Here is a 13,960-nt window from a genome sequence, read left to right as displayed (position 1 = left end):
GTTATTGAACCTTTATTATTCGCTATTAGATTATCTATAAATCTTTAGACTACTGCATGAGATGTGTAAGAACCTAGAAAACATAGTAATAGAGTAGATAAGTGTATTAAAATGATGAGACGATCATTTTACTTTAAAAATATAACTTTATAATATAATAGAACTTCCTAAAGCTCGATTCATTATCTTAAACACTTCATCTCTCTAAAACTCTACTCTCTAAACTTTCTCTGCATGCTCTCTAGAATTTCTCTCTACTGAGTTGTTGGATTGATGATCAAGGGATGCCCAGACGTTCACGGCATAGAGGGCTACACAACTGACCGATCAATTTCTGAATTTTAGCGAGTAAGTTGTTCTTCCCTTTTCTCCACTGTTCTTGAGCTTAGACCATGCAATTTTTGCTAGTTGCATGCGTCTTGTAGCGTTCTTCTTCAATTCTCTGTTCAATTCTAGCTCTAAGAGCTGTTTTTATCACCAATTGGTGGTTTATAGGGTTTTGTTGAGTTTCCTTGTTGTGTAAGGTGTTGTTGAGGTGATCCGGTGAGCTGGGTTGTGATCTTTGAGGTAAGGGGAGCTAGAATACTTCTTTATAACTAGTTATATGTTATGTGTATATACTGAATTATGCATTAATTCTGCTGTTTGAGTTACATTTTAAATTTTGAGTGTATAGAATGGTATGTACTGGAATGTTCATCTATGAATCTGTGAACTGATGCTTGTGAACTGATGTAAATGTGATGTGTAACTGTAATTGAGTGTGTTAGATGAACGTAGTATGTTGTGATAGTTGTTATGTTGAAGTTAAGTGAATTTGGTAGTGTTTTAGGTTATTTTAGATTAAGCGAGGTAGTGAATTTGAAAGTTAGGGGTCAAAGGCCCTTATAGTCTGTTGGGGCAGTCTAGGTTAGTTATTTGTAATTTGTTAGAGTCCTCAAACTGGTCAAAAACAGGTGCAAAGTGATAGAATTGAATTTGGGTCATTAAGTTGTTGAATTTGGTGTTTTAGAATATGAATTGACTTTTAAACACTATGGATTGATGTTAGGAAGGTTTAGAATCACTTAGATAAGTCTAATTAGGTATAAAACACAATCTAGGGGTGTAAGAAGTTGAGGAAAATGATTAGAATTGGTAATGGGGTGTGAGTTGCATAATTCGATTATGCAAATTATACAGACTCGCTGAAGCGAATGGTTTCGCATAGCGAGTCCTCACAGTGAAGTGCTCTCTGCCTAGTCATTCGCACAACGAGTTGGTGCGCTGTGCGAGTGACTGGAGATGGTTGCTCTCTGTCTACTTATTCGCATAGCGAATCTGGCCGCTGTGCGACTGGTAGTGGTCTGGAATCAAAGCTAGATTAATTCGAATGACGAATTTGTGCGCATAGAGAGGTGCTTGGGGTGTGGTCTCTATTTAGGTTCTCGCATAGCGACCCGTGTGCGATATGCGAGGTGCTTGAGGTCTAGTACCTTTGCGAGTTAATTCGCATAACGAAAGGTGTCGCTGTGCGAGTAACTCCTGTCTCGCCTTGCTGATAGGGTGCATTGAGCGAACCATCTGACTATAGTGTAATCTTTAGTTCTTTATCTTGGTTTGAATTTAGTACAATGTTGTTTGAGATGTAAAGTATGATTGATGTATATTGCTAAATTACAAGTATATGAATATAAGAGATATGAATGGTGTTTAAAGTGAAAGTATGGTTAATGGACATAATTCCATGATCCTCAAGGAGATGATACATGGTGGTGCCCTATGTTGTGATTCAAAGTGAATTCTCTTGTTGAGAATCAAGTATGTTTAGATTGAATGAAGGAGCTCAGTCTTGGGGGTTATCCTAAAACTCCAATGGTCTTTCATTCTCAAGTATAGAGGATTGATCCATGTCGTGAGGAGTAGCAAGAGGTCTTAGTCTTGGAGGATTTCAGTATGATCCAAGGCGTGGTACAGACTAATCTCGTGAGTGTGGTAGGGTGAAATTCATTGGCAATGGTTTTGCAAAACAGTAGAAGCCACCACGAGTGTATGACCCGCCTTAGCTCGACAATCATTCTAAGTCCGGACGAGTCAAGTTTAAAGTATAACATGTTATGATGTGTGATCCAGTTTACTTGAATTAAGCATGTATGTGCGTTATTGTAATAAGTATGATATTTGTATATCTAGCTCACCCTTCTGCTTGTGTTTGTATCTTGTTTGTGTTATATTTTCTTTTGCAATGATCATCCATTGGATGTGAGCAAAGGTAGATGAGGTGCCTTTGGAGCAGGTCTTGGAGGGTGATGACTCAGCTATATAGTCTAGCCAGCTATCTATTTTGTTTTGTGTAGTTTTGAAATACTCTTTGGTATATAAAGTTTTAAATTTTATAGCCATTTTCGGATGACTGTAAGATTAACTCTCTATCTCCATGTCTTTAACTGTTTTATTATATTATAATGTAGACTACTCTTTTATATAGTTTATGCTATATTTTTGGGATATTACAATATGTACATATCTAATGTAAAAAGTATGTGTTGAAGATTTCACATCAAATAAAGATAAAACCAAAATTTACATTTTATAAGTTAAAAACAATTCTAAAACTCACTTTTCTAAATAATAAATATAAAAAAGTTTATATTGACTAACTTATATATGTATATCAGCATCTTAACTTTTCCTTAAAATGTTGGAAAATGATTTGGTGATCCAAAATATGAGATCGGGATACTTTTTTTTGTTAAAAGTTTTTTTTGGCCGATTCTTTACATTTGTGTATTCAAATTATATAAAATAAAGAGACACAAAAGCTAAATTTTTTAATGTTGAAATTATGGAACTAAAATGTATCCAGTGACAGAGTTCCCAATAACATCAAAGACTTTGATGTATATCAATTTCAAGTTAAAAGAAGGATGCACGTAATTGCCAGCGAAAGGGATAAAACAATTTTGTTTCTCCTAAACCCAAATTATCAATTGATTAGACTTTCGCGTGGCTATCTTAGCACAGTAGCCTGCAACTAATCCCGCCATAAGATCTGCAAAGCATCAAGAAGTCAACTTGTTTAGCACAATACAGCTAACTCCATAGCACGAAACCTAAATTTAATCTAAAAAATTAGATATCATGGATGCCCACAACATTCACATTACTTGAATAAAACATAAGCATGCTGTATAAATATACGAAACATTTCATCATGCCCTAACCAAACACGAATCACAAACCCCTCTATTCTCCTCACTCGACGTTGAGAATTCCTACAAACATGGCTGCAATTTCTCAACAAAGGGTCAAAATCTGTTTGGTCTTATTATGTCTTGTTTCAGCTTCAGCTTATTCAACATCTTCGTCAACAACTAGTTCTGGCACTTTATCTATTTCTCTGCTAAACCCCCTTTTTTATGCTATCAAGTGTCCCCAAGCTCTCGACACCATTAAGAAACTAGTAATGAATGCTTTGGCAAATGACCCTCGCATGGGTGCTTCCTTGCTCCGTCTTCATTTCCATGATTGCTTTGTCCAAGTAAGTCTGTTATTAATCTTTTTTATATATTTCATATTTACCTGCATGCAAGAGCTGCAACGTTGTTTGACAAGTGAAATCTATGTTCCTCCCACTTTGGATATATACCAATCCCCACCATATACACATAACGATCCACACTAACTGATTAGACTAATAATTCCCCACTAGGAATTATTACGATTGTAGTTAAATATATGATTTCATGCTCTTAATTTTTATAATAAGAAAAATTCCTCAACCTCTTAATTAGAATAATGTATAGTTTACTTTATCTTTTGTCGTTCAATTATGTGACTAACAATTTACTTGTGTGACATGATAGCTATTTAGTATATTTTATCTTCTTGGTTTCTTAAAATAGTTTTTATGTTTCTTTTATATGTAACATTAATATTATTATTTTATTATGTTTTATATTCTTTGATGCTGGTGTAACTTTTATTAAAATGTCAATTCTATAACGTGCTCTAAACACAGTCGTGTTAATTAATAATCGGGTAACAGAAGGACGTGGCATGTTTGGTTTTGTTATTATTTCTAATTAATATGGATCTTCGATTTTGATATTATTTCTAACTAATAAATCTTTGATTCACTTCCTCATGTCAAAAAGTCATAAGAAAAAAGGTCCGACAGTGAGTAATACTATAAGTCTAAATTTCGATTGAAATAAACTTTTATACCTTTATTATAGCAGTGAAACTTATCACTAATTCAATTTCATTAAACTTGTTCGTAACATGAGATTTATATTAATTAAAAATAAAACTAAATCATAGAATATAAATGTTACCTTGTTATATCGGTGTAACGAGTTTGAGTTAAGCATAAATTTCACCTACTTAATAATAGAAAAATGTTTAATTGAAATTGTTTCCATAAAACGTACAAATTTACTGACTATAATAATATAATGAAACATGTTCTATGTTTTGGTGGCATTTTGAAGGGATGTGACGCATCGGTTTTGTTAGCGGACACAGGAACTTTCAGAGGCGAACAAAGTGCCTTACCTAATGTGAATTCTCTAAGGGGTTTTGAAGTCGTAGAGAAAATAAAATATGCACTAGAGCATGAATGCCCCGGTGTTGTATCTTGCGCTGACATTTTAGCAGTTGCTGCAAGGGATTCTGTTGTTGCTGTAAGTGTTTCCCTTATCAATGGCTAATTATATAAGCAAATTATTAGAAAACACTTGCATATATGAATGCATATATGAGATGAGAAACTGATGAGTGAGAAAAAAATGTTCAGCTTGGTGGACCTGGATGGCCTGTTAGCTTGGGCAGAAGAGACTCAACCACTGCAAGTTTCAGTGGAGCCAACACTGATCTACCATCTCCCTTTCTCAATCTTGATGGTCTTATCGCTGCCTTCCAAAAGAAGCTTTTCACAGCAAATGAAATGGTGGCTTTATCAGGTAGATAGATACACAACACAACACAGCATGCAACACTCTTGTATATCAAACACCCCTTTATCATTTCTCTTTCTTTCAAACATCATGAACATTGTTTTCATATATATTAAACTTGTTGGTGATGAGCAGGTGCTCACACAATTGGAAGAGCCAGATGTTTACTATTCCGATCAAGGATTTATAACGAGACCGATATAGACTCAACTTATGCAAACCAAATGAGAACTTATTGTCCCAAGGCTGGTGGTGATAGCAACTTGTCTCCCATAGACATCACCACCAAAGATGTTTTCGACGGTGCTTACTACACAAATTTAATTAACAAAAAGGGTCTTTTCCACTCTGATCAACAACTCTTCAGTGGCGGTTCCACGGCCACCCAGGTCAAATCTTACAGCACTTTCCCGTCACTCTTTAAATTCGATTTCGCTAACGCCATGCTCAAGATGAGCAACCTTAGCCCACTCACCGGCACGCAGGGTCAGATCAGAAAAGTGTGCAGCAGAGTGAATTGAGTTCAGTTCTTTGATTTTAACTGTATGTGCTAATTCATAATGTGCAGGCATTTCCTGATGAAATCTTTCTTTCGTTTGTTTGTTAAAGTTTCGTTTATGTGTCAAGGTTGGACACATTGCGTTTACGTTTATCGGTAATTTGCCGTTCTTAATTGCTGATTGTTTCAGGAAATATTTTGTATGATTTATTTTTATTATATAATGTGATTTTTTTCATTTTCATTTCAAAATTATGAGTATATTTTTATGTATGTTCTTTTCATCGTCAACCATGCAAATTGTTGTTAATCACATTGGTTAAAAAGAAAAGTAATTAGTTAACCAAATAAATAAATAATCATTAAGCAATTACGTTGTAAATTTTAGTTTAACCCATTTAGCAAAAAAAATCCCCCCAAATATGCAGTGCTAAATTAGCAAGTTTGTGCTATTTTTCTGAGTCGGTTAAGGAGGAAATAACTTAAGAAAAACACTTTCTGTGTGTCTAGTTTTAAAAGCAGAGTAATAGAAAACGAATGATTCACTAAAAGGATCACTTTTGTATTACAATATCCTTTTACTCATGGGCAAAATATATAGTGCTCCAATATGTTTATAAGAAATATGTACAATGTTTTTTGTTATTAGGTTCACATATTTCATAATTAAGTCCTGTATATTTGATATCAAAATATCCCAATCTTTAACAATCCAATGTTGTACTTAACAGCTTCAAATATTCAAACAAAAACATAGGGTAATAAGCAATTTTGTATGCGGAACATATCTCCTTAAAAAAAACATAAATATAGTTTCTATAATATTCCTTACGAAAGTCCAACCATATTCTCTCACAGTAAAGATAAAACTAATTTATAATATATAAGAGGATGAAAACTTCATCTTAAAAACTAATTTTGTAGAGTTAAGTTAAGTTTAAAGTTTACTTCCTAACACAATATGTATGAATGAAAATTTAATAAGAAAATTAAGAACATAAAAAACTATCACATTTTGGGATTAGAATGGGTTTAAAGCAACTTATTCTCACAAGTATTGTTACAATTTTCCATTGGTATTGTTCTTTATCGACTTTTACAAGTTTAGTAAATTATAATCACGGTATATTTTGGTATTTTTTGTTGTGTTATTTTCATCATGTGACATTAGAGTTATTAATTTGGAACTATGTTTATTTGTTTGAAGGTCGAAGGAAAATACAAAAATGATTGCTTTTAATTGTACTTATTATTTGTAAGAATTTGCATATTTTCATCTTGGTTACACAAAAGTCAAGATGAGATACTTATTGTTTGTAAAAAAAATTGTATTTTTTCGTCTTTGTTATACAAAAGTCAGATTCTATGTATGATAAAAAATGAGTTTAAACACCAACAAGTTTGTGGTTTTGTTAGACAATATAGAAAATAATATTTATAAAAACATTGTTAATGAGAGTCATATTTATGCTATATTTCACCAAGTGACATTAGAGCTTGGAACTATATTTATTTGTTTGGAGGATGGAGAAAAATAAAAAAATGATTGCTTTAAATGGTAATTATTATTTGTAAGAATTTGTATAATTTTTATCTTGGTTACACAAAAGTCAAGACGAGATACTTATTATTTGTAAAATATTGTATTTTTTCGTCTTTGTTATACAAAAATGATTCCATGTATGATAAAAATTGAGTTTAAACACCAATAAATTTGTGGTTTTATTGGACAATACGTAGAAAATAATATTTATAATAACATTGCTAATGAGACTTATGAGTGTATATTTATGTTCTTATTTCACCTTTAATCTTGAAAATAAATTATTTTTATGCTCAAAAGATTATTTAATTAATATTTATGATAATTAGATTTATTGAGTATGTGAAATAAAAACGTATCAAAATAGTGTTTTAATTGCATAAAATATTTTCTTTGGATATCCTAATGTTTCTTTATATTGTTAAAGGTAAGTTTAAGCTCATTTAGTTACTAAAGATAAAGTCCCAAATAGCAAATTTCAGAAAAATATATTCTGCACCGCCTAGTTTACTTATAGACTCCCTTATTGAGTAATGGGCCATAGAAAAATCAACCTTAATTAGAAGCTACCACGTGTTAAAAAATTTGTCTAACAAGAGCATGCTACGAGTCATCATCCTAGCATTCAGAATATGGCCATCCAGGAGTTGCAACGTATCACTATCATTCACTCACAAATCTGCTTAATCATAATCTGCCACATCATTACCATCTTCTCCCAAATCACAATCAGCATTGTAGCACCTTCACCACCCAAGCAGCACCAGATCCATCTGAACCAGCCTATGCAGCTCAAGTCATTCACTACTAGCATGTCCCTACACCTCGTCGGAGGTCGCACTCCATCCAAGCTCCACCGCATGCATGCCATCAAAGCATTCATTGAAGAGCAAAAGCGAAATTGAATTCCCTGATTATAGACACTTGTTTGTGTTTTTCATTTGAATATCTTGTACTCATATCTGACCTTAATGAAAGCTTGATAGACTAGTTTGTAATTATGAGTTTTTATTTTTCATGTTAAGAAGATTTTTCCACATTAAAAGTATTGGTGTTGATTATTGTGTTACTCCTCATAAATTCTTACAAATTTGTTTTCTGTTACATATTTTGATATTTTTGGTTGTATTGTTGTTTTCCATCATGGTTCTTTGATTAATTCAGCCACACATAAACAATATCATTTTAGGTTTAATTTTATTAGTTTCAAATCATAATACTAGAGCACAGTAGGATTATTTTTTTTCTTTCCTTGAGTGGTTTTTTAACCTTATCCACTGCATCAAAATCCTAGTTATATGTAATTTTGCATACGGATTTGGTATACATTATAATCAATAATCAATATATATTTCTCATTACCAGCAAAGAAAACATCATTGTAAAATATTTCCGAGCAAGTGCTACGATAATTTTTTCGAGATATAGCTCTTTTTAATGTAAGAAAAAAGAGTTTCTACCGTCATTACAATGTCTATTATATAGGTTATTTTTTATTTGCTAAAAGGGTTTAAAAACATAAGTTGTTATCATTATCCTACCTTTCTAACAACTTAAAAAAATTATGACCATGTATTCTTAAAATAAAGTTATTTTACACTCACATACACTTAAGTTTCGCTATTTTGTCACAACATTATTTTCCCACAACAAATCTTATTATTTCGATAAAATAAAAATCTTAAAACTGTAAAAAAGAGTTGAATTTTGAGAGGGGACAGTGTGATTGGAGAGGTTGGCAAAAAAATGTGCTTGAGTTAATAAAAATAGAAGAATGAGGATGGAGTAGGTTGGTCCAGGATAAGAAAAAGGATGTTAAAGTTTTCATTGAAGCAGTGGGATAGAGAAAATGACAAAAAAAAGGAGAGGTCAGAATTTTGACAGACGAGAATGAAAAAAAAGAGGTAATCCAGAACGGAAAACTTGAATTTTGAGAGCAGAGAACAAGACAAAAGAGGTTGACTATACCTCATAAAAATTAATGATCAATTAAAATTAATTATCCTTTAAGTTTCAATTTTTACATTTAAAATATTTCGATGAACCCAAAGAAAAAAAAGGTAACGATAGATTGAATTGTCTACACTCACTTTACATAATTTTTATAATAAAAAGATGAAAAATAATATATCAAATAAGTGTAGAAATATGTTAAAATATATTTAAAAAAAGTGTTAGTTGACATTTTCAAAAATTAAAAACTAACATACAATATCCAAAATAAGCATTGTATCTATATAAAGGTGCTATGTATTTTTCTGTTAACCATGTACGTGTGTGTTCTCGAACTCTTGTCTACACTATCTAAAGAATCTCCTATAACCATGGCTGCAATTAAACTCTCGATTTGTTTGCTTTTATGCCTTATTGGGGCAGCTTCTGGTGGTTCTGCTAATAAGTTACGCCCAGACTTTTATAATTTACAATGTCCCCTGGCACTTCAAATCATTAGGGAAGAAGTAACCACTGCTTTGAAGAAGGAACCTACCATGGGTTTAGCCTTCTTCAGTCTTCATTTCACTGATTGCTTTGTTCAAGCAAGTCTTCATTTTCCTCAACTTTAACGCCTTACTTACGAACAGTGCATACAAATATGCATTTTCTGCATACAATATATACTTCTAAGCTGTATAATTTACTCAAAAGTTAAATAACAGAAGAAAAGAAAAAGATTGATTTGTGGAAAACTTTATGTTTGATTTTTTCTGCTTTTCTTGGCTGACATGTTATGTAGGGATGCGATGCATCAATTCTGCTAAAAGACACACAAAATTTCACGGGCGAACAAAGTGCTGTTCCCGATGCTGGTTCTACAAATGGCACGGATATTATAGAGAAGATAAAGGGTAGACTGGAAAAACTGTGCCCTGGTGTTGTTTCTTGCGCTGACATTGTAGCTGTTGCTGCAAGAGATTCTGTTGTTGCTGTAAGTATTCAATTCATTCAAAAGAAGAAAAAAACTAGTCAGATTATTATTAGTTGAATTAGAAGGTTCTTCCATATTGACTACGTGCTCTATTTTTTCATATTTACTGAGTATTAAATTTTCAATACTAGAAAAGAAGACAAACAAAACTATTGTTTTAAGATTTTTTATTAAAGATAACATACTTCTATCTGTCACAAAGTTACGAGTAACAGATAGATAAGTATACAGATGAGGGTTACTCCTTTCAGTAACATACTTTCTGAAAATACTTCTTAACCGTTTTTAGTCTAACAGTCAAATATATTGATGTTAAAAGACATATTATGTACATATAATTTTGGATAAAATTGTATATATAGTTATATAATCTAATAAGTATAGTTTAAACATTTAAGACTTCATCTATATATACATGATGTGCATGTTTTTTGATGAATGAGACACGATGATTCCCAGCAAGGTGGACCAAGTTGGAACGTTCGATTGGGTAGAAGAGACTCAACAACTTCTAATATAAGTGCTGTTTCAACAGATTTACCTTCTCCCTTTATGAATCTTTCTCAACTTCTTGCTACATTCGGCAAAAAGAATTTCACAGCCAAAGAAATGGTTGCTTTTACAGGTTAATTACTTAATGCATTCGAAACGTTATCTTTTCTATACTCTAGGGCTATGCATCTGATTAGATATACACAAATGGAACTTCTTGTTCAGGTGTTCACACCGTAGGCTTCATCAGATGCTTATTCTTCAGAACAAGGATTTATAACGAAAGCAATATTGATCCCTCGTATGCAAGATCATTGCAAGAAAAGTGTCCCTTCGTAGGTGGTGATGATAACTTAGCTCCTTTAGATCGTTCCACTCCACACCAATTTGACAATGCTTATTACAAGAATTTGCTGGTGAAAAAGGGTCTCTTACACTCTGATCAAGAGCTCTATAATGGTGGTTCCACGGATTCAATAGTTGAATTTTATGCATCCAACGCTTTACTCTTCAGAAGAGATTTTGCTAACACAGCGATCAAGATGGGAAACTTTGGTCCTCTTACTGGCACCCGTGGCCAAATCAGAACACAGTGCAGCAAAGTTAACTGAGTTTATCAGAAAATGTTTTTTCCATGGCAGTTCATTATTAATAAAATATATTATTTTAATGTATCTTTTTTTTTTACCTATATTACTTGAAGTAAAATTTATTTGTATAAATAATTTTGTTAAGTAAATTTAGGTTTATGAAAATCAGATCATAATGATATTTTTATTTGTAAACAGTTGTGATTGAAAATCCTTTGGATAACTATTTATACCTAATATAGTCAAAGACGTCTAATGGTCAATTACTTATTAAAGTCTCGTAATGGTTAATTACTTCATATAATAGACAATATTTAACATATATAAAGTAATTTTACTATTCTAATTAATCAGCACAGTGTTGTGTTTTAGGCTATATTAAAGTGAAGTTTTGATTTTGTTTAAGAAAATACGTCAATTAATGTGTTTAATTTGTGTGGTAAATAATGACATCAATATATGGATAAATAAATAGCATTGTTCACAGAGCCTCAAATCAAAGTTATATATAACAAGAATGAAATCCAAACAAAATATTTTTATATATATTTTTTCATGAAAATTCGACTAATCTATACGTTGGATTCTAGTCGTATATAATCTCGGTTGAACATTTTTTTAATAGATATTGATGTAAATTCAAAATAAAAGTATGTAGTAATATTCATATTACATATAGTGGCGGGAAAACTAAAATGCTTATGATCGACAATAACAAAATAATGACAAAAAAAAAGTACCCTCGAAATTTGATTTCATGTTTCAGAATTTTGTCATGTGAATAAGGGACCATTTAGTAACACTAGTGCAGAAAAGGGTTTTATATCCGTTAAAAAAAGCTTTTATATCAATTTTCGAGCAGGCACAGAAGTAGGAAGTATAGATAGTTTACAATTTTTTACACATGTTCTTGAATAGGTATAAAAAAATTAACTTTTACACCGGTTCCACCTATAACAGGTATAAAAATCTGATTTTCTATTCCTGATTTTTTATACCTGTTGGTGCTAGATACAAGTATAAAAGACTCTCACTTTGATACCTGGTTATGTTATAACTGGTGTAAAAAGTGACCTTTTTTTAGAATAGATTTGTAGGTGCTACTATCTATATTCAAACCTACATAAAATTCAATCCTATACACAATACAGTCTAAATAATCAATAAAAAACAAAATAATCAATATTGTTTCTATTAACACATCAAAATGTAATATTTATCCAACAAAGTTCGTAAATAAATTTATCTAACAAATTTATCTAACATAATTACTTAACATAGTTATACATAAAATAGTTTATAAACTCAAAATGTAATATTGAAACATCTAATTATTTACAAATGATTAAAAGAAATGCAGTTCACTGCTCTCGAACATCTTTTTTGACATGTTGCTCCATTAGAAACGTGTCATCAAATATTTACACAATGAATAATTTAAGTCAACTCATAATATTAATGTCTTAAGATCTTAGTTATAAAATGTTCACATTACCATATAGGGTATAAGTTCTAGCGAACATGCTTCAAATCTCCATCCTTGTGTGGATTTTCAGCCTTGTGCATCTTCTGATGTTGATCCATACATCCAACCCACCTAAAATTAACACCCATAACAAAAATATGTAAACTTTTTCAACAACAAATTAGCTATTTTTTCTTGTTTGGATAAATATATTTGTTTTTCATCAAACAAGAAATATCATATTCTAATTTAATATTATGTTAAAAAGTAAATTTTAAATTTAATTTAATTTTATAAAATTGACTTGAGATTTCATCAAATAAAATCATCTTATTCAATTACATCTAATAAAATAATCTTATCTTTAATTAAGACTAGTCTTTTGAAAACCTTACCTGTTTATCCCAAGCAGTGCCGTACTCATATTCAGAACTGTTAACTTCTTTCGCTGCCTCAACATATTTCCAAATATTATCATTGGGTTGTGTTGAGGACACGTGAATTATTTTAGAAAAGAAAAACCTTATCCTAAAAGTAGTAGAGTAGAGAGGTTGGTGCTAATATAGTGTTCAAGGTATTGAACTTTGGGTGCTACGACTGTTTTCTTTACTGAAGGCTATTCTTCATAGTTTTTCAATTCCTTGGAATATGAGGAATTGGGATTCCATGTTTAGATTATGAAATTGCTTAGAATTTAATCTCTTTTAGCTTAATTCACACTACACGCTTAAGAAATTTGCAAAAACTAAGTTGAAGTTCCTAGGGTGAGGCTTGAAACTTTGGTTTCAAGACACACTCACCGTCTAATTCAACTCTAAACACTACAAATTACAAGCAAAATTTTCAAGTGAAGGAAGAACACCAAGGATTGTTCCAATCACTTGACTTAAGAGGCCTTTGATACAATGAATTTAAGCAAAAAATGAAACTAGAAGTAGCTGCAGACTTTTGTAGGAATGGTCTCTCTCTCTCTCGATCCAAGGAAGAAAGACCAAAACCAGCCACAAAAACTCACAATCTGCAGTTCCTTTATGGTGTTTGATCCCTCCAAAACAGAATATGAAAACACTCCTCACGATTCAGAAACCAGTTATTGGAAAATGATGTTTCCCTGTTGTGACAGCCCCTCCAAATCACAAATTCTTCTACTATTCCACTTCCTAAAAGGCTACCTTAGTTGGAATAGTTATTTATAACTGATCTGTACCACAAGAACTTCACAACATCACAATTTACTACTTGGTTAGCACCAAATTAGATTCCAAAGCAGCACCAGAAAACAACATTTGACAACACCAATTTCAGCAAATAAATTGGCACTTAGAAGGCCAAAAGTAGAAACAAACAAGAAACAAAGGTTCTAAAAGAAGTAGGCACACAAATATGTTGGATAAACATAAATGGGTCCCACACCCTAAATTAAGGGTCAATGTTTTTTCCATGTTTTACTCCATGCTTTACTCCATGTTTTGCTCCATGTTTTAAGCTTTGTTGTTTGGTGTTTTGTG

At 31.8% G+C, this 13,960-nt stretch overlaps 2 protein-coding genes across 2 annotated transcripts; both read left to right on the top strand.

Moving 5' to 3' along the window:
* The first annotated feature begins 3,215 nt into the window (after positions 1–3,215).
* LOC108321362 (cationic peroxidase 1) lies at positions 3,216–5,544 on the top strand. The gene is made up of 4 exons (XM_017553103.2): positions 3,216–3,520; positions 4,473–4,664; positions 4,778–4,943; positions 5,073–5,544. The coding sequence occupies exons 1-4, from the start codon at positions 3,263–3,265 to the stop codon at positions 5,456–5,458; spliced, it is 1,002 nt and encodes a 333-aa protein (XP_017408592.1). The 5' UTR covers positions 3,216–3,262; the 3' UTR covers positions 5,459–5,544.
* Positions 5,545–9,266: 3,722 nt separating this feature from the next.
* On the top strand, positions 9,267–11,036 carry LOC108321360 (cationic peroxidase 1). Its single transcript, XM_017553100.2, has 4 exons — positions 9,267–9,516; positions 9,714–9,905; positions 10,365–10,530; positions 10,623–11,036. The coding sequence occupies exons 1-4, from the start codon at positions 9,304–9,306 to the stop codon at positions 11,006–11,008; spliced, it is 957 nt and encodes a 318-aa protein (XP_017408589.1). The 5' UTR covers positions 9,267–9,303; the 3' UTR covers positions 11,009–11,036.
* Positions 11,037–13,960: the final 2,924 nt, after the last annotated feature.

Source organism: Vigna angularis, chromosome 9 (assembly GCF_016808095.1).
Source record: "Vigna angularis cultivar LongXiaoDou No.4 chromosome 9, ASM1680809v1, whole genome shotgun sequence".
Taxonomy (NCBI): Eukaryota; Viridiplantae; Streptophyta; class Magnoliopsida; order Fabales; family Fabaceae; genus Vigna; species Vigna angularis.
Note: the sequence above shows the minus strand (reverse complement) of the source record. Positions and strands in the feature narration are given on the sequence as shown.

Coding starts and splice junctions, on each gene's coding strand:
- LOC108321360 (XM_017553100.2), top strand. CDS start 9,304: ATGGCTGCAATTAAACTCTCGATTTGTTTGCTTTTATGCCTTATTGGG. Junction 9,517..9,713: donor TCACTGATTGCTTTGTTCAA/GCAAGTCTTCAT, acceptor CATGTTATGTAG/GGATGCGATGCATCAATTCT. Junction 9,906..10,364: donor CAAGAGATTCTGTTGTTGCT/GTAAGTATTCAA, acceptor GATGATTCCCAG/CAAGGTGGACCAAGTTGGAA.
- LOC108321362 (XM_017553103.2), top strand. CDS start 3,263: ATGGCTGCAATTTCTCAACAAAGGGTCAAAATCTGTTTGGTCTTATTA. Junction 4,665..4,777: donor CAAGGGATTCTGTTGTTGCT/GTAAGTGTTTCC, acceptor AAAAATGTTCAG/CTTGGTGGACCTGGATGGCC. Junction 4,944..5,072: donor TGAAATGGTGGCTTTATCAG/GTAGATAGATAC, acceptor GGTGATGAGCAG/GTGCTCACACAATTGGAAGA.